This window comes from Pinus tabuliformis, chromosome 5_2 (assembly GCF_031772625.1).
Source record: "Pinus tabuliformis cultivar Carrire ecotype Pingquan chromosome 5_2, CPIR1, whole genome shotgun sequence".
Classification (NCBI taxonomy): Eukaryota; Viridiplantae; Streptophyta; class Pinopsida; order Pinales; family Pinaceae; genus Pinus; species Pinus tabuliformis.
This window is the reverse complement of record NC_142306.1, coordinates 397331720-397355442: the sequence shown is the minus strand read 5'-3', so window position 1 is coordinate 397355442 and position 23723 is coordinate 397331720. Positions and strand designations below refer to the sequence as shown.

At 41.9% G+C, this 23723-nt stretch overlaps 1 protein-coding gene across 1 annotated transcript; it reads left to right on the top strand.

Moving 5' to 3' along the window:
• The first annotated feature begins 19396 nt into the window (after positions 1-19396).
• Positions 19397-21538, top strand: LOC149159177 (uncharacterized). Its single transcript, XM_089434220.1, has 2 exons — positions 19397-20180; positions 20718-21538. The coding sequence occupies exons 1-2, from the start codon at positions 19397-19399 to the stop codon at positions 21536-21538; spliced, it is 1605 nt and encodes a 534-aa protein (XP_089290346.1).
• Positions 21539-23723: the final 2185 nt, after the last annotated feature.

Sequence of the window (23723 nt, the reverse complement as noted above, 5' to 3'; positions counted from 1 at the left end):
TGGAGAAATATCTTGCAAGAGTTGGATTTGCTTTTTTCTTTCTCCAAAACCCATTTTGTAATGTTTTCACTTTGGCACTTTTTCACAATTAATACAACTCTGCTTTCCACACTTCCTTTTGATTTCTTTGACTAAAATGATGAAATTTTTGGCAATTTTTTGCAGGGGTAGCCGACATGGAATTTGGCTAAGGAGACCAGGGTTGTGCTTAGATAAATCCACTGAGAAACTTTTGAAAATTATTACAAATGAAAAACTGTTGACTTTTCTTCAAAACAAAGTTTTGAAGAACAGTCGTAATCTATCAACATGACGATGAAAATCTTTGAATCACAACTTTATAAGAGCCTCCCTCTAGCCTTGCTGGCTTTATTGGACATTGTTTGAAGACCAAATGACTAATCCTTAGACTTAATGACCGAAATGACTCTTGTCCATTAAAAGATCAAACATGGACTGTCATGGACTTTAATACACATTGATGAAAAGACCTAAGCCAGCAGGTACAAGACATGAGGGGAATGAATGATAAGGCCCTTCCGTTAGATTATGGCATGCCCCTAGCGGAATGCAGCTGAGTGAATGGAGCGAGACACCTAAAAATGAAATGCAGAATGAGTTTTGATCTCTGACGGAGGACCGACAAGACCGACTCTAACAGGCTGGATTTCACAAGCAGGTCTAAAAGCAACGCGAAAAGGCATGGCATGATTGACACATCAAGCTGTGCACATTTAAGGCTAATGACTTGGTTCTATTATATGATAGTAAGTTTGATAAATTTCCAGGGAAATTCAGGATGCACTGGTTGGGGCCTTATGTTATTAAGAAAATTACCGACGGAGGAGCGGTACAGCTGGTCAAATTAAATGGAGAACCCTTCCCAGGAAAGGTGAATGGCAGTTGCTTGAAGCCATACACCAGCGATCTGGCCATGTGACTAAATGAAAGTAACACTGTCTTAGAACTTCAGGTAGCAGAAAGGAGGCGCGGGACTATAAACTACACTGCCTAGGTTGGGGAGCTGTGCAATTGGAATATGGTGCGAGGCAAGGATGTCTCATTGGGTCTGTGGCAGTGCGGAGGGAGCTCCGCTACCCTGGGAGAAATCATGTAGGTCAGCTGGAAAGTGACCATTAAAGTCACTGTTCATGAAAAGATGGTAGAAGTGAGGCCAAATGGAGTGGGTGGCTGACATTTAAGAAAACATTTATGGCTTAGATCCTTGAAAATTTTCTGCCAATCCAGCATTAATGAACTGATTTTTGGGGGTACGGTCGGATTTGAATTCAAAATGCCCTATAAATTACAAGTGGTTGTCCAGCTAAAAACACTTGGCATTTTGAGAATTGAGTTGTTGCACTCTCAGGTGCACATGAAATGTGAATTCTTTCAAGATCTAGTGAATAACATCATGTTGACACACGCATTTGAACAATTGTCAAAGGAGACACAAGCCCTAGTGAATAGCATCATGTTGACACACGCAGAAGCTATGTAAACCGAAGGAGTGGCACCTGAGGAGAATGCACAGGAAATGGAGAGAGAGGTTGAAGTGGCTGCCCTAGAAGTGGCCGAAGTATTGGTGGAGGTCCCTAAATCCCTGAGAATGCCGAGAATGAAGCCAACCCCAACCAAGGAAACCATGAAAGACAAAAAGGGCAAGCAGCCTGCCATACCGATGCACACGTTGCCAAGATGAAACCCACCAAAGCCCACTGCCTAAGAAAAAGGCAAGGTTATAAACCTAGAAGCAGAGGAGGAGGTTATCAAAGACATCCCCATGGACGATGAGGATGTGGGAGTGGAAATAGAGGAGGTTGAAGAATAGAGTGTGGACCCTATTAAATGGTTGTCAAAGTATGTCCCTCCGTGAAAATTTAAGTCCAATGTCCCAAAGGACATTGGTAAAAGTAAGACTCCCCTGCAAACCCCTCTGCTACCAGATGAAATCGCTTTTGAAAATCTGCGTTTGGCATAGGTGCTAATCATTGTTTTACAACCAGGCCGAGTTGACTCGGAAACGGCCTGGTCAAACCGAGCCGATAAAAAAAATTACGACCAGGCCAAGTAACCGGCTAGGTTGGCCGAGTCAACTATGACTAGGCCTAGTCATCCAATGACCAGGCCGAGTCATAGTTGACTCGGTCAACCAGGCCGAGTCCGTATTGACCAGGCCTAGTCATTGGAAAACGGCTGGGCAGCGTAAAAAATAAATTTTATTCACTTTTTTTTGGATTTGTGGTGTGAAATTAATCTGTTTGGATGTCTGTAATTTTATTATGAAGTACACAATGCATAAAGTATGCCATGAACCATGGTATGAAGCAATAATGGGAAAATGATAATTATAAATCTTACGAGCCATGTCTGAGAAATGTCAAATCTGAAGTTGATATTTTCGAAATATATCAGGACTGAGGGCCAGCTGAATGCCCTTCTCCTGCTCAGAATATTGGATCTGAAAATGAGTTATTTCAACTCAAAATGATCTCGGAAACTTAACAAAAATGCTGCCCTAGCAATGAAAAACTTGGTTGTGAAGAAACCAACGCTGAAAATATGCTTAAAGTGTTCTATAGTTGTGCTTTCTGGTGAAAAATCAGGTCTGAAAGTGTGCTCTAGCTACCATAGAAGTGACAAGATGAAGCTTGATTCTTTGAAAATCAGATCATAAAGTTTTGCCTTAACAGCTAGCTAGTGAAAACAGCCTGAGAAGTGCAAATTTGTGCCCTAGCTCCCCAAATTAGTTCAACAAAAATCACAAAATGTGCCTGAGATGCTATTGCTGTTGAAAATCTGCAGTATTTAGTTTACCCTAAAAATAGTAGAGGTATGTTGTAGTTGTGTCCTAGCTGCTTGTTGGAGTTTGGTCTCACCAATAAAAAATCCCTTCACAAAAACAGAAAAAGAGCTGAAATGGACAACTTTGGCATTCTACTGGAGAGTGTCCAGTTGACAGTGGTCTGTGGGTCAAACCACATATGTCTTGACTTGACCTGGTTTTTAGGTCATTTGTGTCTGAGTGCCAGCTGTGGTTTGAATTTTTGAATGACTTTAATCATTGCATAGAGGATCAATGGTAAATCTCTAGATACCAAGTTTGTGACCTTCCGTGGAAGAGATGGAAGGTTTAGGTATTTCACCTCTTGGAAATTGAAGCTCCATGAGCCTACTTTGATCATATGTTGTCTTCCATCTATATTATAATGCTATGTGTTTGGAAACATGAATGAAAATCTTTAAAATTATGTTTAAAATATTTAAAATTATGTTTTTTTATAAAAAAAATAAATATTTAATGTATTTTTTACAACGACCGAGTCATTGAAATCGACTAGGCCGAGTCATTACTGATTCGGAGTCAGAGTCGGAGTCGATCCTCGGCCGAGTCGGAGTCCTGGTCGGAGTCGTAAAACACTGGTGCTAATATTGAAGCTCAAAGACTGGGACTTGGAATACCATGAGAATTTCGTGCACCTGGCGACCGAACAGCTGATGCACCACACCATAGACACAAATACAGGGATGACTGCATTAGAGCCATGGAAGTGGCTCAGAGGAGTAGAGAAGGTAGGATTACTCAACCTGTTAAGGGTGCCACACTATAACTGCACCCTCGTGACAGTTTTGGTCATCAAGCAGCTACTATTCTTGGTGCATTATGGATGCCTATGGCTGGAGGAGCTAATACCCATCACTGATATGTTGATTCAAAAAATAATGTGCCTACCATATACAGGCGAAAATCTAGCTATGATCTTTGGCGGCAAGGGTGGTAAGCAGGCGCTCGCAGAATCAATGAAAGAGAAGTTCAAACTGGTGAAGAAGTCACACAGGTGCGTTATCTCTAGCATCTACGACCCCACTATGAAGGTGGCAATATAGATCCTTGCAGGGAAGGTGATGCGGAAGTGTTGTGTCGATGAGGTGTCGGTGCCTATTGTTGTGCTCGCACAACAGTGCGTGGAAGGAGTCCAGTTTAACTATTCAAACTACCTTCGTGGAGAGTTCCTAGCGAACTATCACAAAGTGCAAGAGCAAAGAAAGACCTTCCACTACATGTGTCCCTTGCTATCGATGATGCTAGTAGCATGGGAGATACGAGAGGAGAGCCAATTCTCCTCGATAACACCAGAACTTCATGAGGCAGTGATGTATGCTTCACTGTGGGTGACCCAAGACGTGGAGTGAGTTCGGGACAGCAAGTTCTTCTGGATCTTGATGAAAATGAATATCGAGATGGCTATCAATCGCAAGCCGTGATTGTGGGCCATGGTTTATGCTAATGTTGGAGAGGTAAATCCCCTCTGCGGACAGAGGCGATCCCACTAGCCCAAAATGGGTCTAGCAACAATCAATTAACGCTACCATGCAAGTTCCTAGTTGCAAATTGAAAGTGGATTATGAGAACCAACCTACAGTCCAATGCCCGTGTCGTAGAAGAGTTGATACCCCCATTCCCTTGCTCCAGCAGGTCACGATCTCCGCGAATGGATACCTGCACATGCAAAGAACGAAGCGAATACAAGCATAAAATCCACTAAATACAACCATATATCAGTCAAAAAGGAAATAGATCAAACGTTATCATAATGAACAATAAGATTGGAACCATAATGATAGTCGTTTATTAATGAATAATCAACAGAGAAAGATACAACCAAAGTTCTGACGTTGAATCTCTCCTCTGGCTGGGCGAGCAGCTATACATGTCTTGCAATAGACCTTCTCTCTCTCAGACTTCTGGCAGCATAACCTTCCCATGCTCCAAAACTCTTACTATCACTCGAGACAAGCGTTATCACTACTACTCAAAAACTAGCTTGTCAAATGCATGAGGACAGAGTTTTATAGATGGAGAAGGGGAAGAAAATACAATGAATCAAGACACCCATTATGGATTGGCATTATCTCCAAAAAGCCGTTGTGGATAGATGTAAGGGATAGATGATGACTCTCGACATCTAGAAGATGAGCTTTATCCTCAAAAGACTTCATGACTTGAAGGGAAAAAACATCTGGGCGCGCGTTTGTTAAAAATCTTTTCCAAACTTGGTTGGCGCGGGTGTTACTCTAAGACAAAGCACCAATGGTCGCACCTTCTTTTGAGGATCTCATTCATTGGCGCGGGTAGTACATTGTGGACCTACGCTAATGGAAAAATGGCACTTTTCAGGGATATTTTGCAGGAGGTGTCTTCAGGGCACATGAAGTCCATACTCAGGGGAACATAATGCAAGTGTTTTTAAGTTATGTCACTGCTCACAGGTCCCAGAATGAGTCGTCCAAAGTACGGGAAAGGGGTAACAGGGACGGTGACCAATGGTGACAAATTACTGTGTAACAGATGCCCCCTAAAGCATGAGGCCCAAGAGAGAGAGAGGGCTGAAATGCTTTACAAGAACACATGTAGCTGCCGCCGAGATTCTGCATCGAGAGATACAACTGATAGCTCAAGTACATGATATATGTGGTATGGTCGCAACCATCCATAGGAGAGTACATAATAATCTAGATCCATAGTATGGGCACAACCATCTAGTTAGGATCAGTGAATTGACTCAGGTATAGTCGCAGCCATCCAGTGAATGAATCATGTAACAAGAATCACGCCTGGATTACAACAGACAAAATCCAGGGTCTTGCGCTCCATCTCGACCCGAACAACAGTACAAGTTCAAGCATCTGAATATATGAGCTGAAGTCGAACATGCATGAACATCGTCTGATTACCAGTCAATATTGAAAACTGTTAACAGACGCGAGAGGTACCACCAATAATGACAATGGCCCTCAAGGTACTATAGGTACAATCTACGGCGTGCGAATTAGTGATCTGGCATCGAACACCCGTAGAATCATTCGATCAGAGGCCAATGATGAAAACCTCACATCGAACACGAAGAACCTGCCATTGAGGCATGCAGGCTCCAAGGCACCGAAAGGGAGTCTCTAGATCAACTTCCTTGATAATGAGCTGAATTCGACAGGAAGTGACCTTGATCGAAGGTGGGCCATAATGTTTCCCACATCATCGACATGAGACAGAGAGATAATGTTGTGAATCAGGATTATGTGAGCTATCAGGGGGAGGTTGTTTTTCTGTAGAGGTCAACTTCTCTCGAACATATCAGCGGCACGACAGTGGAATTGGCAGTATTTGACATCAATGGATCAGAGGTCATGGTGACGAGGCAATGAGCAGATGAGAGGTCAAACATGATTACCCAAATCCATGGAGGCAAGTGAAAAATGAGATGAGATATCCCCACCCAGACACGAAAGCATACAAGTGCCATGTTCAAGAGCGACATACTGCCGACACGACAATAATTATGGTTCCTTTTTTCCCCCCGCCATTTCTGGCGAGTACCCCAATTATTTTTAACAAGCTTGATGGGGATAGCATATGCTTGTGGTGTGTCATTTCGACAGAATCCAATGTCATCAGCTTTTAACGAGTCTGACAAAGGAAGAACTCGGCGTCTTTTCATGTTTAGAGAGTTTGAAAAGACAACAGAAAAGGAAACTCTAGGGGTGTCCTTTTTCGTAAAGTTGTGTCTTGCGAGCCCGAAAAAGTATAAAACAATACTCGAAAGAACCGCCCGACCATTACGATCGAGGAGTACTTTTCATAAATAGTGATTTCGACCTGAAAAAGTAAAAAAATGATCAAAACCACATCGTTTCGTAACAATTAACGAGTCTGAAACGACAAAAACCCTGTAATCTTTTTATGTTTTAACGGTCGACAAAAAGAACTTAAAACGACCGCCCCTTATTAACGTTTAACGAGTCAAGAGGAGTAACTTGGCAATATTTTCATCTTTAAATGGTCAGAAAAGAGCTGAAAGCGGACCTCAAAGTAACCTTTTCACATGTTTTACCGAGCTTGAAAAAGTAGAAAAAGGAGCTCGTTTCATCGCTTGAGTTGCAGCAACACCTATTGTCATACCAAAAAACAGCGTAAAACCCATTTTGATATAAATATATTCAAAAATACTCCAAAAAATAATATTTTTAATGTATTTTTAGGTCAAAAATGCTATAAAATAGTGAAATGGTAAAAAACAAATTCACTTTTTACTTTTCACCTTGTGAGTTGACCATTGGAGGGTTTTGGGTGCAAACTTCAACCGCTGATTATGATCAATCCAGGAAAGCATTCGAGCCGCCGTCTGGAGCAGGTAAGAGGTCTTGTCCTTAGCTTCATTTTCGTTCCATTTTTTCAGTTTTTCATCCACAGACGGATCCCCTGCAAGAGGATTTGCAAAATTTAGGGTTGCGCCATTGGCGCAGGTTTCCCACTCGGGACCGCGCCAATGGGATTATTTTCCCAAAGGGGGCGCGACATTGGCGCGACTGTTTTGAAAAAAGTCACGCCAACCGCATGACCTAATTTTTCCCGTGGATTTAACCGTTAACTTTGCAATTTTCCTTTAATTATGGTTTCACCAGTGATCTAATGATGGTACTTTTGACTTTATGGTTGCAGGGATTCGTCAAAATGGTTGTAGAATGGAGAGAAAGAGAGCATGATGCTATATATGCTATGGCACTAGAGGATGAAGCTTGCATGGATGCTTTGAGAGACTGCGGCTTAAAGAAGTTTTTCCTTACCTCCTATTTGCGTGCACAACCGGAGCTACTATGATTCATCGTGGATGCTTGGGACATAGAGGATCAGGTATTCCGCTTGAAAGATCAGACATTGGAGCTGGATGTTTCCGATGTCTATTTTATCACTGGATTATCGCAGAGAGGTGCACGACCCATCTTGACCGGAAGTAGGCCTTCCGGAGAAAAGATGGGGGAGGTGATGGAACGGGTTTGTCCTGGGGCACAGTTTGGATTGAACAGTGCCAAGGTAGATATCGTCACAGTTCCAGACCTAGTGCTAAGAGTGATACTATTCACTATCACACGGATGGCTGGGGTACAGGCACCCCACGAGGCCAGCAAGAATCATTTACTGTTGGCAACCGAGTGTCTCCAGCCTACGCTATTTGACTGGGCCACGGCAGTGACTACAAACATCAAGAGGCAGCTTACGAAGTGTAAGCGTGGGGGTAACAAACAGTTCGGATATGGATCCATTGTAGTATCCTTCTTCTTGGAGCAACTGCCGATTTTCCGGATTCAGGGAGGTATAGTGGCAGATCCAGTGCCACAGGAACCGAGGTTGACTCGATGGGCAGCACTCATGCCCAGAGGAGGAGGGGGCCAGCAGATGGCTTGGAGGCCCGAGTTCTTCATATGGCTTCGTCACCAGATGATCGTTATAGAGGACTGGCCCTATGCAGGCACCGATTTTACTGGAGACCCAGATCTCCCATTGCCTGTGGGAGAAGACTAGAATGAGGAGCTTGGTAAGAACTCTTTGTGTTTTTGATGTTTTTTATGTATTTAATTTTTTTTGTAATACATGCATGTCTCTGACAACAGCTATATATATGTATGCAGATGTTGGTGCAGAGCGACCAGCTGATCTGTCTCACATAGCACGGAGGGTACAACCCGCAGCCGACCCTCAGGTAGAGGGTGGTGTGGGTGAAGAGCTAGTACAGAACCTTGAGGGACTCACTCGAGGGATTCCAGACTATGCCAGATTGGCGGATGTGCCCTTCATGTACCAGAGGCACAAAGTGGGAGTACCAACTCGCGTCCACCATCTGCTGAGACATTTGGTGTGAGCAGTGACATGCTATCATGAGCATCACCGTGATTAGACGCCTAGATTTCATTTTTGCATATTTTTGAGAGACATGTTGTCTTCGGCCATATGAGATTCAGATATGTATTAATTTTTTGGACTATGTAATGCGCGTGGCGCAAACATTATGACACACACGTATATATATACATATGCCTATGGTTTATTATTGTGTTTTCATGTGCTTGCTTGTATAATGTTTTGATTATAAATTACGCAAATGTCTATCTAATACATGATTATCCAATGCATCAGATAATGTGTTTAATTGTCGTGGAATATGTTGATATGTGATAAAATCAAAGTTCCTTTCTAACAATCTCACACGTAAATACAACCTTAGAATGCGACGGTATCTGACAGAATATTGCCCGTTGAGCTGGTGGACGACAAGTTGAGAGTCCAGGTTCACTACCAATGCACGAATGCTAAGATTAATTGCTTTAGCAAGTAGCTCGATTACAGCACAATATTCGACGACATTGTTAGTGGTACGACCCAAACACACACCTTGAAAATCTATCATCTCGCCATGAGGATCATAGATCACCCACGCCGCAGAGGACAAGTTGCAAGTACTGCGGCAGGCACCATCAGTGAAACCAACATAAGGTGCATCAGACATCTGCACAAGAAGTGAAAGACACAATAAGTGGCAGTTACGCCTTTAAAACTGACACACATACATACAACACACTTGCTAGAGTACATGTATGTACAAAATAAAATGTACAAGCATCATGCATAGTACTTTTTCAAATACAGCCCGTTTCGGGGCTTCCCAAGAGGGTTCCCTTCATAATCAATTAGCTCGTAGGCCCCTTTTTGCAAAACTTTCTTGACAATGTAAGGGCCTAGCCACATAGACTCAAGCTTTCCTGCTCCTAATTTATCCTTTGCCTGATCGTAGAGCAGGACTAAATCTCCCTCAACAAAAGAACGTGGATGTACAGTCTGATCGAAGTGAGTCTTGACTCGCTTCTTTTGTGTTTCGATGGCCAAAGAGGCCAGGCGACGGGTCTCATCTAGCCGTTCCAGGTAAAGAAGGCGTTCTTCTAACGGAGTAGTGTTGGGAAGTAGCTCAACAGCCAATTTTAATGAAGGGATTTCACATTCGATTGGAAGGGTAGCCTCTAGTCCATAAACCAGTTGAAATGGAGTGAAACTAGTGGCGTCCTTCATGGAGGTTCAGTAGGCCCACAAGGTAGGGAACAACATAGCTTCTCAACCTCGTCTTCCGACTAGGTATCGAAAGTTTTTCCCTGATCCTTCACTAGTTTATCATGTGATTGATCAAAATTCATCTTTGGTCAACCCCACTCTCTCTGAAAGTGAGTCTCATGATTCCATTCTCAACCAACCATTGGTTGAGAAAATAGTAGACTCGATTCCACCTTCAGTTAACCGCACCTTTCTAGTAGAGAGTGAACCTCATACCGCCGAGGTTCTTCTGGTTTCTTCAATTTTGAATGAACTGGAGGGAAATCCTCTCATTCCTGAGTTGCATGAGAGAATTTCTCCTATTCCCATGGTGCAAGAGAACAACTTTAACGTTCCTACGACATCCCCTCTGAGTATTTTAGTCACTTCTTTTGATTGGAGTCAACTGACAGGATATCATCTTCATCTTATGTGCCTTTCCATATTACAGTACAGGCTTACCATATGGTTGTACTGATCATAGTCATAGACGAGGGCACATCTATGAGAATTCTTTCATCAACTGCTTGGAAAGCTTTAGGTTCTCCTTAGCTTGTCCCCGTCACCCAGAATCTTTTAGATTTTAACATAGGAACCAATCAACCATTAGGGATCCTTCCTAAGTTACCTATTACTTTGTGAGGAAAGATTGTCTATATAGACATGATGGTTGTCGAAGGCCCTTTATATTTTAATCTATTCCTTGGTCGTGACTATGTTTACATCATGGGAGCTCTTATTTCCTCCCTCTTTTGAGTGATGTGTTTCCCGCATGAAGGAAGCATCATGATCATTGATCAACCTACGTTCATTGGTCCTGAATCAACTCCCAATCAACCATCGTCCCTAAATGGTTCTTATGTGCAAGCGGTATCACCCTCGCCACAGGTTAATTATGTGGCTACTTGTTCCATGCTCGCGTCTACTGATGATCCAGTAGGTGATGTAGTACACCATGTAATGGGGGCATTGGAGCTCAATTTTTCATTTGGATCCCTCGACATGTATCCCTTCCAAAGTGTTGTTCTCCCATTTGATGAGAACCTCTTGGAAGCCATGGCCTCCTTTGGTCTGTGATCAAAGGATCATGGAGCAAAGTTCCTTGTCTTGTGTCAAGCTCCTTAAAAAATGAAACAAAGGATACGAGGATAGTTATTTTACTATGTCAACCTCATTAAAAAATGAAATAGGTATCCATGAGAAGAGTTCTTTTACTTGACTCAAGATCGGTAAAAAATGAAACAAGATGTCATGAGCATGGTTCTTTTCATGTGTCAAGCTCATTAAAAAATGAAACAAATCCCCTTCCAATTTGAGTCTTTGATTAGATCTCATAAAATCCCACACGAGTCTTTCACTTGATCTCATAAGTGAACCTTCATTCCATCCACCTACTAGTAACTAGTAGTTTATCGAGGTGGATGAAATGTAGCTTGGGAGGCATGTAACCTTGGATTAAGTCATTATGTTGGGGGCATGAAAACTTATCTCAAGGATAGTTTATCTTTGTTTCAAGCTTGTGTAAAAATGAAACCAAATCCAAGCATAGTTTCTCTCATGTTTCAAGCTTGTGAAAAATGAAACCATCTTCAAGTATACTCAAGCATAGCTTCTCATGTTTCAATATTGTCTAAAAATGAAATCATTCCCACATTACATCTCATGATTGCTATTTTTATCAGCCTCTTTTTCTAAATGAGCCTTGGTTTGTTCATTCCATCACCCCCATCTCTTTGGTTGATCATTCGCTTTCACTTGGTTTTTTTACCCTTTCTTGAGGAACATCTATGATGAGTGGTCTTATTAGCTAGCCTCTTCACCTTTACATGTTTTGAGTAGTTCCATCATCATCGGAACCAGTTGCTATCCTTTTACACCACTCTTTCTTCCAAGTGGAGTCATCTTTAAGCTCTTTGCTAACTCTCGAAATATGAAAAGATTGTTGAGTACTTGTCTTTCCAAACGCCTTAAATTAAATGAAATGATGTCATCTCAGTATATGTTTACCCTTTTTTCGGGCTGGGATTGACTATTTATGAAAAAGAAACACCTTGGTCGACATGGTTAAGAGGTTCTCTCGAATATTGTTTTCTACCTTTTCAGATTCGAGGGACAAATTACGAAAAGGGACATGATGGATTTTTTATTTTTGTCTCTTTTTAAAACTCTCTAAATCTAAAAAAGATACCGAGTTATTCTTGTGTCAGACTCGTTAAAACTTAAATGATGAAAGACTTGTCACCATGATGAGCCCAAGTTTCTCTTTCCTAGGACTAGTAAAACTTACTAGGATGGATTCATCCATAGGGTGAAATTACATGAAAAGCATATGGTATCCTCTTCAAGCTTGTGTAAAAATAAAGAGGTACTCACTAGAAATAGAGGGGAAAAGTGAAAGTGAAACATCTCTTGTATAGGCAGCATGTCACTCTTGAACATGACACTCAATTGTTTCTCATGTTGGGTTTGGGATATCCTCACTTAGTCACTTGTCCTTCCAAGTTTGGGTGATCCATTTTGCCTCTCATCTGACTATTCCACTTCTTCGTTAAGACCCTTAGTCCTATGTTGAGGTTAATGCTGCCATACTTCGGATTCGTGTCGTTAATATGTTCAAGAGAAGTATTGTTTGCAGTCTATTACCTATACATTATCTAACTCTTTGCTACAGCCTTGGATCCTACTCATTTCATTCCACTTTATTCCTTGTTTCATGTCGATGATGAGGGAATGATTATGACCCTCCTTTGATGGGTCACTTCCTGTCAACTTCAACTCATTATCTAAGAAGATGACTTAGAGATTCCCTTTCAATACCTTAGAGCATGCATGCCTTAATGGAAATTTCTTTGCATCCTACGATAGGTCTTCATCATTGGCCTTTGATTGGATGATTCCACGAGTGTTTGACTTCAGTTTCATTATCACATTCATGGATTGAACTGTTGTACCTTGAGATCCATTGTCATTATTGATGGTTTCTCTTGTACCTATTAATGGTCCACATCATTGGCCGGTAATCAGGTGGTTTTTTAGCATGTTCGACTTCAACACATTCATTCACATGTTAAAAATTGTACTTTGATAAGGTTGGGATGGAGCATAAGACCTTGAGTCTTCTCTGATATGACTCAGGTTGCATCGAGTTATGTATTGTTCATGATTGTACACATGTTTCTTCTATACAGATGGATGTGACCATACTGTGGGACTTTATATTTATGATGATGATCCTTCTATATCGGATGGCTATGTCCATACCTTGGATCTTATATTTACAAATGATCCTTATATATTGGATGGTTGTGTCCATACCTTGGATCTTAGATTTACATATGATCCTTCTATATCAGACGACTACGTCCATACCTTAGATCTTAGTTTTATATATGATCCTTCTCATTTTGATGGTTGAGCCCATGCCATCGATATTTTCATATAGTCCTTATTATCTATATGGCTGCATCCATACAATGGACTCATGTTTTGATAGCAGATATGTATATGTATATGAATCCTTGATTTGCATGTCTCCTGACACTGTTTTTCATCGTCCTTACAAAATCTCATAAAGAATCTCAGCCATCACTCCCTGTTCTGCATTCATGCTTTAGGGGGAATCTGTTACACAGTATTTTGTCACACCTCCTACACTTCCCCCAACATACCCTGAAGTTCTTGAAACATGAACATCATGCAGTGTACTCATTTAGATATGCAACTCATATCCTCCCTAAAACATTGATTGCAAAATGCCTTGAGCTTTACCCTAAAGAAATAGCTCTTATACCCTAATTTTGAGACTCATCGCCCTTATGAAGTTAAAAATCGTGATGGTTTCCTATTGCATCATGGTTGAACCATGATGGCATCGCTCTGTTCACTTGTATACCCGCGATGAACCCCAAAAAGGTAATTTTCCCAAAGAGGATAAGAAGCTTCATGATCTAGAAGCTTCTAAGACAATGAGCTGGAGGTTGTTTGGCGTGGATGAGGTCGAATTATTTGAACTTGGGCTCTTGGTCTTATCCCTATGAGCTACCTCCTTGAGATGAGGGCCTACTCCTATCTTTGGAGAGATCATAACTCCCTTTCCCTGCCTATATATTCATCTTTTCCCATTCACAAATGGTTCGTCTATGTCTATTTTCACCCTTATGCTAGGATTGTGCCTATATGCTACTCATTTGGCTTAGACAAGTGCTTGGAGAGGTTAGCTTAGACTTGGATATTCATTCAAGGAGAGCCTATCAATATCCATGCTTGGCTATATGCTTCCCTTTATTTTCTATTAATATACAACTTCTAGTTCATTTTCCCTAAAAGTGTATGCTCATGTATCATTTAGCTTAACATTCCTTGATCATTTAAGTAGGTTGCTTTTGAATATGATATTTGTATTTGCATGCATTATTGTGTATTGATCTCTTTTGTAGGTGCATAAATGTTGAGAGCAGCAGGAACGAGCCTGTGACACAAGTGATTCAAGGTCTTCAATAAAGGAGATCGAAATAACATCATAATGAGGTAGGTCATCTTCTTCATTTCTCTATTTAATTGTAACTTAGGAGAGTGTCTAATAGATTTTCACTTCGGTTGCTAGACCCACTCATTGGGCTAGAGGGATTGTCTCTGTCTGTGGAGAGGATTTATCGAGAAAACACCTGCCCTGTTACAGTTGCTCTGTCATTTTTATGCTTGATCACCCGAAGACTCATGACTGCGTGCCTAATGGACTTTACTTGAAATTTTCAACAAAATCTTTGAAAAACCAGCCTCAAAACTCAATAACTAGCCTAATATCTTAAGACAGAATTTGAATCAGGAAGAGAGATCCCTCTCTGAAGCTTGAAGGGCTAGATCCCATCTTTGCAAGTGGTATTGTGGTTACCTCTGGGTTTCTCTCCATAACCTAGGGAGATTATGGAGTGATAACAGCTATCATCACGGTCATCTCTTTCACCTAACCAAACAATCCTGTGAGTAGCTTCAGAAGACACACTTCTTCACATCTCACCAAACTAGTTTCAATATTCTCAACCTTAGCAGTCCTAAGTGTGAAAAATGTTTGCTTCTTGCCCAAGTAGAATTGAAATTGAATCATCATCATGACGTGCCATCCATATCTTCAACACTCTCTACCCAATATGAATATTTCTAACCTTGCAACTACTTCCTTCTTAGGAACCATCACCACAACTACTTGATGCTAAAGCAGAACATACTATAGAAATATGGGGTCTCCCTCTACTACTTAGCTTCTTCAAACTAGTTACGAGGGAAGTGGCCATCTACTAGCTATCCATCATCCGAAATCTCTGAAGGTTCATGATAATATGATTACTTGGCTTCTGCCATAATTCCAATTCTAAGAAGTAATGTATCCAACCAAGATCTTTTATCTCGAACTCAGAGGTCAACTCCCTCGGACATTTAAGAAGGGCTTGAGTGCTCCCTTTATCATGAAGGAAAATCCTCTTGCCAATGCTACTCCCTCTATCATGCGAGTCCTTTTTCTCCTGTCAAAAAAAGTCATATGGTAATGAGATGAACTAGGACTCATTAGATATCCATATGTCCAATAATTCCACGTCTAAGGTTCGTACAAAACCTTCTTTAGTAGTAAACATGATATTCCCTCTCATGTACCTCAAATCCTCGAGGTAGTTCTGTGTACACCTATTCTTCCTCAAATACTCCATTGAGGAAAGATTTCTCCATATCCACATGATGTAATTTTCAAACCATAATATAAGCAATAAAAATAACAATTTCAACATAAGTGTACCTGGAAACTAGAGTAAATGCCTCCACATAGTCCTCTCCCTCTTTCTGGAAGAATTCTCATGAACTTTGTTTCCATCTACCACATACTTCATCTTGAGATTCACTTGGAATTCACCACTGACTTCTATTCGGCACAATTTCATCCATCATAACATTCTTCAAATTTGTTGGCCTACCAACTCCCTCTGAGCTAGGATTTCTTCTAGTTATCCGGTACGATTAGTACAATTTCTCTCTTAAACACAAATTATTGATCATGGGAGAACCCTCTTGTCACAATTTTTTCTTCATTCTTCCAACTCTTTCATTTGTTGTCATAGCCTTGGCAACCTTCATGATGTACCTTCAACCCTCACTAAGAGGCCATGGAAGAAACAATTATAGCCTAACAAAAGAAACAAATATAAGAGGCTAACTAATAGTAAACAATAATAATTAAGGAATAGAGATACAAAGTACTTATATTTTTGGAGAATTGTGAACTCCCTCTTGATATTTTACTCCTTGCAGGAATCATTGAAATCCATCTGCAAAATCATCATCCTCATCCTCATAATAAACATGTTGCTTTTATTTCCTTCCTTGCATGAGCTAGGGTTTCTTCTTTTAACAGAAACATTGATCTAATAGGTCTAGATCTAGGGTTTTATCGATAAACCCTAGGTTTTTCTCATCTAATCCTTCAAGCGTGTTGATGGCAAAAAATGATTGAAATCAACAATGGGGAGATCACCTAGTCAGGGCCCCAACGAAGTCCTTATCCTTTTGAAATGGTGATTATGACTGGCTCAAATGGATCTAATTACCCTTGCTCTACTTTTTGGCTTGTGGTGTTTCTAATAAATTATCATTAAGAAAAGTCACTCAAACTTACCCTCTTGCACCGCACTTGCAATGAAGCAATTATTAAGCGGACATAAGGGCTTAGCCAAACCACCAACACAGTTGCTCCTCCGTAATGAAACTTCTAAAATATGAGAACTAAATATAAATATAAATCTAAATGGAAACACAATCTAAAATACTATGTCAAGGGAGGATGGAGATATATGAGACCTTACCTCAGCTACAAGATTTGGGAGAAGTCATCTCTGATAGAGAAATGACTATAGTCGTATTAAATTAACTACTAGAGGGGTGGGGTAAATTTACTTCAAGTATTTATGGGAAGAAAGAATATACTCCATTCCAGGATCTATGGTCACTGTGCAAGATTGAATAATCTAGACTAAAGGCCAAATCTGATGTGGGAACAAGTGAGAAAAATGAAGCTTATGCTACAATGACAAAAAGAAAAGGAAAAATTGGGAAGTCTGATTCTCGAAAAAAGAAAAGGAACATGGCTAAGATCCAATTCTATTGGTGTCAAGACTATGTACACTACAAAAGAGATTATCCTAAGGTCAAGAAGGAAAATAACAAAAGAGGAAGAGAAGAAGCCCATATCACCAAAGAAGTGGAAGAAGCTGAAAAGAAGAAGTCCAAGATAGAGGAAGTAAGAGATCTAAACTATGACTGAGATAGTCTTCCTCACATAAGTTCTATTCCAGTTCCTAAGTCTTGTGTTGTAAGATATGGATATCATGATTCACTAGTTAAAATAATGGGATGCATCAAGGCATCAAAGAAGCATTGAAAGCAAGAGCTCGGGACATCATCATAGAGAACCATGAAAGATGGTTAGAATCTATGGAAGTCAAGGATATAGCTCTTGGGAATCTCATTGAAAACACAGGTGGCAAGGACATCTAGTACAAGGTTCATCATACATTTGTCAAATGGAAACATCTGCTAATGGGGATACTTTAGATCCTCAAGATTCTCTGATGGAATCTTCATTGGAAGGTTCACCAATCATGAGGGGAAGGAAGTGTTTCATCAAGGAAGTCATTGTAGGAATTCTGGATGACCCAAAGGAAATATGAGGTATGTACACTTACATTCAATATTGCATAGTCATGTCATATGGTTGCAAGTAACATGGATCAATGCTCTATCTTGAGATCATAATCAAAGGAAGGATCTCCTCCTTCAAAGGAATGCAGGAATTCTTGGGTCACACGTTCACTAGATGAAATCAACATAATATTTCCTCATATGAAGTATGAGGTGGTTGAATACAATTAAGGAGCTTTGATTGGAATCTCCTAGGAATGAAATGTGTGAAGAAAGGAAGGAAGAGATCATGGAATATGCAACCATGGTAAAGGAAATCAACATATGAGAGACCAAGAGGATTTGACTAGAATATCTCCACGGAAGCTATGAAGACTCTGATGGAGTTTGAAAAAGAAATAGACCCTTGAAAATATATATCTTTGGGAGATGTGTCAATATGCATGCAGGATGATGATGCAAACTAGACTATGTCATGATGAAAGACCATCACAAAGGTAATTTTGATTTTAATGTTCATTCCCTTATTTTTGAACAAATATCTCGATGGGTTTATGCAAGTCTACCAAGGGAATATCAATGGATGTCTTCCACCACCAATGCACATGTAGTAGGATGCAAGTTCCTTAAGTAAACATGGCATGAAGAATGCAGCATAGCATGATGGAAGGCCAGATATGAACTGATGAATCACTTTCCAATGATGACATGGATAACTCATGGATGAAAGTGATGGATGGTGGGTACCCTATGTAGAAGTCCCAAATATGACAACTCCTAGATAACGAAAAGATATTCAAGACATCACGAAGAGGATTTCTTCAAGTAGCTAGTTGTTCCATCATCTCCACTTGAGGAGCTACTGTAGGTTCCTAATTAAGAGGGAGACTGGAAACAAGTTTATTACTTAAAAGAAACTTGGAAATTCCTAAGTGAAGAGGGAACTTAGGGACATTGCTTCCATAGGAATGAGTACATTCCTTTATTGGAATAGATATGTCCACCCTAATTAAGAGGGAGAGATAGACATATCATCCTTGTCTTCACGTGGGATGACATAATGGAGGATTGGGTAAACATCTGGCATTCGATTCTCTTGGAAGATGTATTAGGGCATTCAAGATAAGAGTATTCATTGAAAACCGATGTTATTTGAGGACTGGGAATCAAAGATAAGAATAATCCTGGAGGAATATACCCTGAGAAATACGGTGGGGTATGTTCTGAGAGAGATAATGATGAGAGTGTCTATACATCATTGGTCTCACCAGCATTGTGCTCAGATCTCATGGAGAGATAGAACTATTATTCAAGGGAAGCGCCAACATCCTGCAGTTAATGTCGCGGACCTTCTGGGCTTAGAATGCCCCCCCCCTCTCCCCTGCCACTCTGCATCTCCTCGGCTCCTCCATTCAGGCCTCCCCCTCATTTGACGCCTCCCTCCCTCAACCCTTGCAACTCCCCCCTCCACCACCCCCACCTCCCTCTTTGCCCATGTTTCCCCCCTCCTTTTCCACTACACAAGCAGGACCATCTAACCCCCCGAGACCTGAACAACCACTCGATCATCCGGGCTCTTGCAGCCTCAACCCTCGCTCACCGATTCGTTCTGGTTGTTTCAGCAATCCCATCCCTAACCCACAACCCTTGCACTCAGCGCAACACAGCTCTTCGGAACCTTGCAGGAGCCTTTTGTAAGATTACCCTACTGGTCGGCGTTCGGAACACCTAAGAAAAGGTCATTGCCTCAGAGCAGTGGACTCAGATATTAACCTGACTTTCGGTGAGGACGTGCAAATGGCAGATGCAATGGACACCGCGAGGAAAGTCCTGGTAGGCCGCGTCAGAGGTAGGAACTACTCGGTGGAGAGATTGAGGCTCTGGACAGTGGAGATTTGGGGATCCTTGCTAAAAGAACTACCCGTTATTCGGGTCCTGGCCAGAGGATGGTTCGCCCTCCACTTTCATAGGGAGGAGTACACGGATTGGATCTTGTCACGGTATTGGCACATTGAGCTCGCTCCTGTTCTATTGAAACGATGGGATCCTTTGTTCGACCCTGAATGTGAACATCTCAGAGCCAGACCCATCTGGGTTAGACTACCTGGTCTTCCCATGCAATTTTGGACTCCCCAAGTTTTCAAGTGTATCGAAGATGCCCTAGGGACATACCTGGAACATGATAAGTCCTTCGAGAAAACTGGAATCATGACTATGGCAAGAATTCTGGTTTATCTGGACACCAGGGCTGGGCTGGAAGAGAAAATTACTCTCCACAGGAGACATTTCTCTCACAAACAACTGTTGGACTATGAAGGAGTCCCATTTCGCTGTAGGAGGTGCCACAAGGTGGGCCACCTATACAAGGATTGTCCCCTAAATGCATCAACGAACACCGAAACCTCAAAGGGGACAAAGCTTCAATCATCTGTAGAACAGAAAAAGGGTGAACAAGAACAAGATGGGCCTCCGACGGAGTCTGCTGTGGATGCCTCAAAGAAGAAAGGGAGCCAGCGTAAAGAACCTTCATCTCCCCCAAGGACTCACTCCAAAGCAGCAGCGGATGGCACTTCGCAGCTAGGTAATCAGCCATCCCCCTTTCTTGATGTTTTATTTATGGATGTTATGTTTAATGTTTTGCATCCATCGCTGCCTACCCACTCTTCAGCATTTTGCATTATTCCCTCCATCCTCTGCCCTTTATCTGTGACTCCACCCACCTTTTCCACCACCCCGACTTCTCATAGGGATTTTTCCACCCCCCCTCTCACACTCCCTCTCCCCAGAGCCTGGCCCCCATCCCTACAATCTCTGATCTTGTTCCCAACCCACTCCCCCCCGTCTGGGTTTGGGACCTTCCCCTGGAAGGACCAAGCTTCATAAACCAGTCAGAGGACTCCCTTCTAAGTTAAAATCTGCCATTAAGCTAGCAGTGGTGGATGTGGCAAGGGGAGAATAGCATACCATTGAGAGGGTGCTTAGAGCATTGGAGCCCACTGCCCGAGGTCCCCCATGATTTGGCTCTCCTACAATTGTCGGGGATTAGCCAACCCCAAGAAGAGATTGGCTCTAAAATGATTGTTAAAAGATACCTTTTGTGACATGCTCTTCCTACAAGAAACACTTGATACTGCTGAAGACTCTATCCGAACCCTGCACTCTATTCTTCCGGGTTGGACATTTCAGGGCTTGGATGCCATAGGCAGGTCTGGCAGTCTCACAATTGGCATCAACCCTCGAACTATCAAGCATATATCCACCTGGGGCGGCATGGGGTTCATTGGCATGGATATCTTTGTCGGGGAGTTCGGTTTACAGTTAAAAGTTATCAACATCTATGCACCTAATCAGAACAGAATGGAATTCTGGCACAATTTGCTGGAACATGGTCTTATCACGAATTCCACCATCATAGGGGGGGACCTTAATTTCTCATTGGGTATGGAAGAATCTTGGGGACATAATGCACAAATTGACCCAATTTCTGACCAGATGAGCACTCTACCCGACTCCTGCAACTTAATTGATGTCCCCATGAATAAGAAATTGCCCACCTGGCACAATAGAAGGATTGGGGAGGCCGCCTTGGGACGTCGTTTGGATCAATTCTTGATTCACCAAGACCTCATCCGACACCTCCCCCTTTATCGACAATGGGTGGGTACAGGGGGATCCTCTGATCATCTTCCCATATTTCTACAAGTTACTGGACCATCAAAGAAGTTGCGCTCCCCTTTCAAATTTTTTGCTGGACATCTTAATGAGCCTGAATACATCAATATGGTGACTGAATTCTGGAGAGAACAACCCCCTCTGAGGGAGCACAGTTTGGCTGTGGATTTTGTTACTCGGCTCAATAAACTCAAGTCAATGACAGAGGAGTGGTCTAAAAGAAAAAAACGAAGAGATGACCAGATACTTGTTGATATAGAAATATAGATTGCACAGGAAATGGATGAACGGGGGCTAGGGTTCCTTATGGAGGAGACTAAAAAGAATCTAGTCATGCTTGAGAACCAAAAAAGCAAGATCCTACTGGAAAAAGAAGAACAATAGAGATTGAAAAGTAGAGCCACCTGGCTCCAAGCAGGGGATGGCAATACCAAATTTTTCCACAACTATGCAAATGGAAGAAATGCTACCAATACTATCTGGCAGATGCCCTGTGAGTCTGAGGGCGGGGCCTCTACTCACCCTCAACTCGCCAGATTGGTGATTACACATTTCAAGAGGCAATTCACTACACCAGTAGCTATCAACAACCCGGATATCATCAATATCGCTACCCACTTTCCGAGGTTTGTGGATCCGGAGGAAGCAGAGGACTTAAATCATCCGGTCACTATGGAAGAATTGGAAGGAACTCTCAAGTGGTTCAAGAAAGATAAGAGTCCTAGGCCGGATGGCTAGCCAATGGAGTTCTATCTGGCTTTTCTTGAGCTTCTGCGAGGGGATCTTCTTGCTATTATAGAAGAAATCAGAATTTCAATTCACATTCACCCCCTCATCAACTTCACCTACTTGGCCTTGATTCCAAAGATTGATTTGCCATCCTCCTATAACGACTTCAGGCCTATATCCCTCTGCAACTGTCTGTACAAAATCATCTCTAAAATTATCACCAACCGCATCAAGCCTATATTATCCAACCACATTTCCCAGGAACAATTTGCTTTCCTACACCATAGACATATTCAGGATGCCATTAGAACAGCCCAGGAAGCACTACACTCCATCAAGCTCAAGAAACTCAAGGGACTCACGCTCAAAATTGATCTAAAAAAGGCTTTTGATAAGGTGAACTAGCTATACTTAAAGATGATTCTTACTCATTTGGCATTTCCCCCAGCACTCATCAGCTGGATCATGGGATGCATCTCCACTGTCTCTTTCGCCATTCTTATTAATGGCTCAGCTTCGCCCTCCTTCACCATTGATAGAGGGATCAGGTAGGGATGCCCCTTATCCCCCCTACTATTCCTAATCATCATGGAAGGTCTGAGCAGGTCCATTGCCACTGAAAAAGGGAGGGAAGGACTCCAAGGCCTAAAAATCATGGATCAATTCTATCTAACACATCTACTTTTTGTAGATGACATATTAATTTTCTTGAATGGTAGTGTCAGGGACTCCACCACATTGAATGAGATACTGAACCTGTTCTGTAGAGCCACAGGAATGGAAATCAACAGGGAAAAATCAACCATCTCGCTATCTGAATGCACCTTACAAGAATCTCAGCTGGCCACTCAATTCTTTCCCTACCTAGCTACTGATTTGATGGGGGGATTAAAATATTTGGGATTCAGATTAAAACCAGATGGATACAAGATCGAAAAATGGACATGGCTCATCACAAAAGTGGAAAAAAGAATTAGTTGTTGGTATCATAAGCTCCTATCTAGGGCGGGCAGGCTAGTCCTTATCAAATCAGTCCTTGAGGCCACCCTGGTCTACTGGATGTCACTTGCTTGGATTCCTAGAGGAATCCTTCACAGAATACAAAAAATCTATTGCAGATTCCTATGGAATGGAAATAAGGAGGGCAGACCTTTTGCCTGGGTCAAATGGACTAGAATTGCTACCCCGAAGCAGTGGGGAGGTTGGGGACTAAAACTCCTCCTAGCCTTTGCTCATGCCTTGGCCACCAAACAGGGTTGGATCCTCCTTAAACAAAATAGCCTATGGACACAGGTTATCCTTCATAAATATATCTGGCCGGTGACCATCATAGATTGGATCAGAAGCCCAACCTGGAACAAAGAGGACATTTCGGTAATATGGAGGGCCATCCTGAATTCTATCTCTATCATCAAGGAGGGTTTATTATGGAAGACTGGAAATGGGGAATCTGTCTGAATTGGCATTGATCCTTGGATTGGCAGTGGAAACTCCCATATACTTCCTGATGGACTGGTCCAGCACCTAAACAACAGAGGTATCAAGTATTTGGGTCAGATAGGGGATTAGCAAAACACTACTTTCCATACGCAGGCCTGGTTGACTGAACCACACTAGCACCTACCTAATGACTGGCGCAGAATCTGGAAAAGCTACCTAAGGGCTCTTACAGAATCACATGTAATACTGTGCATTGCTGAAGAAGATGATCTAATCTGGGCGC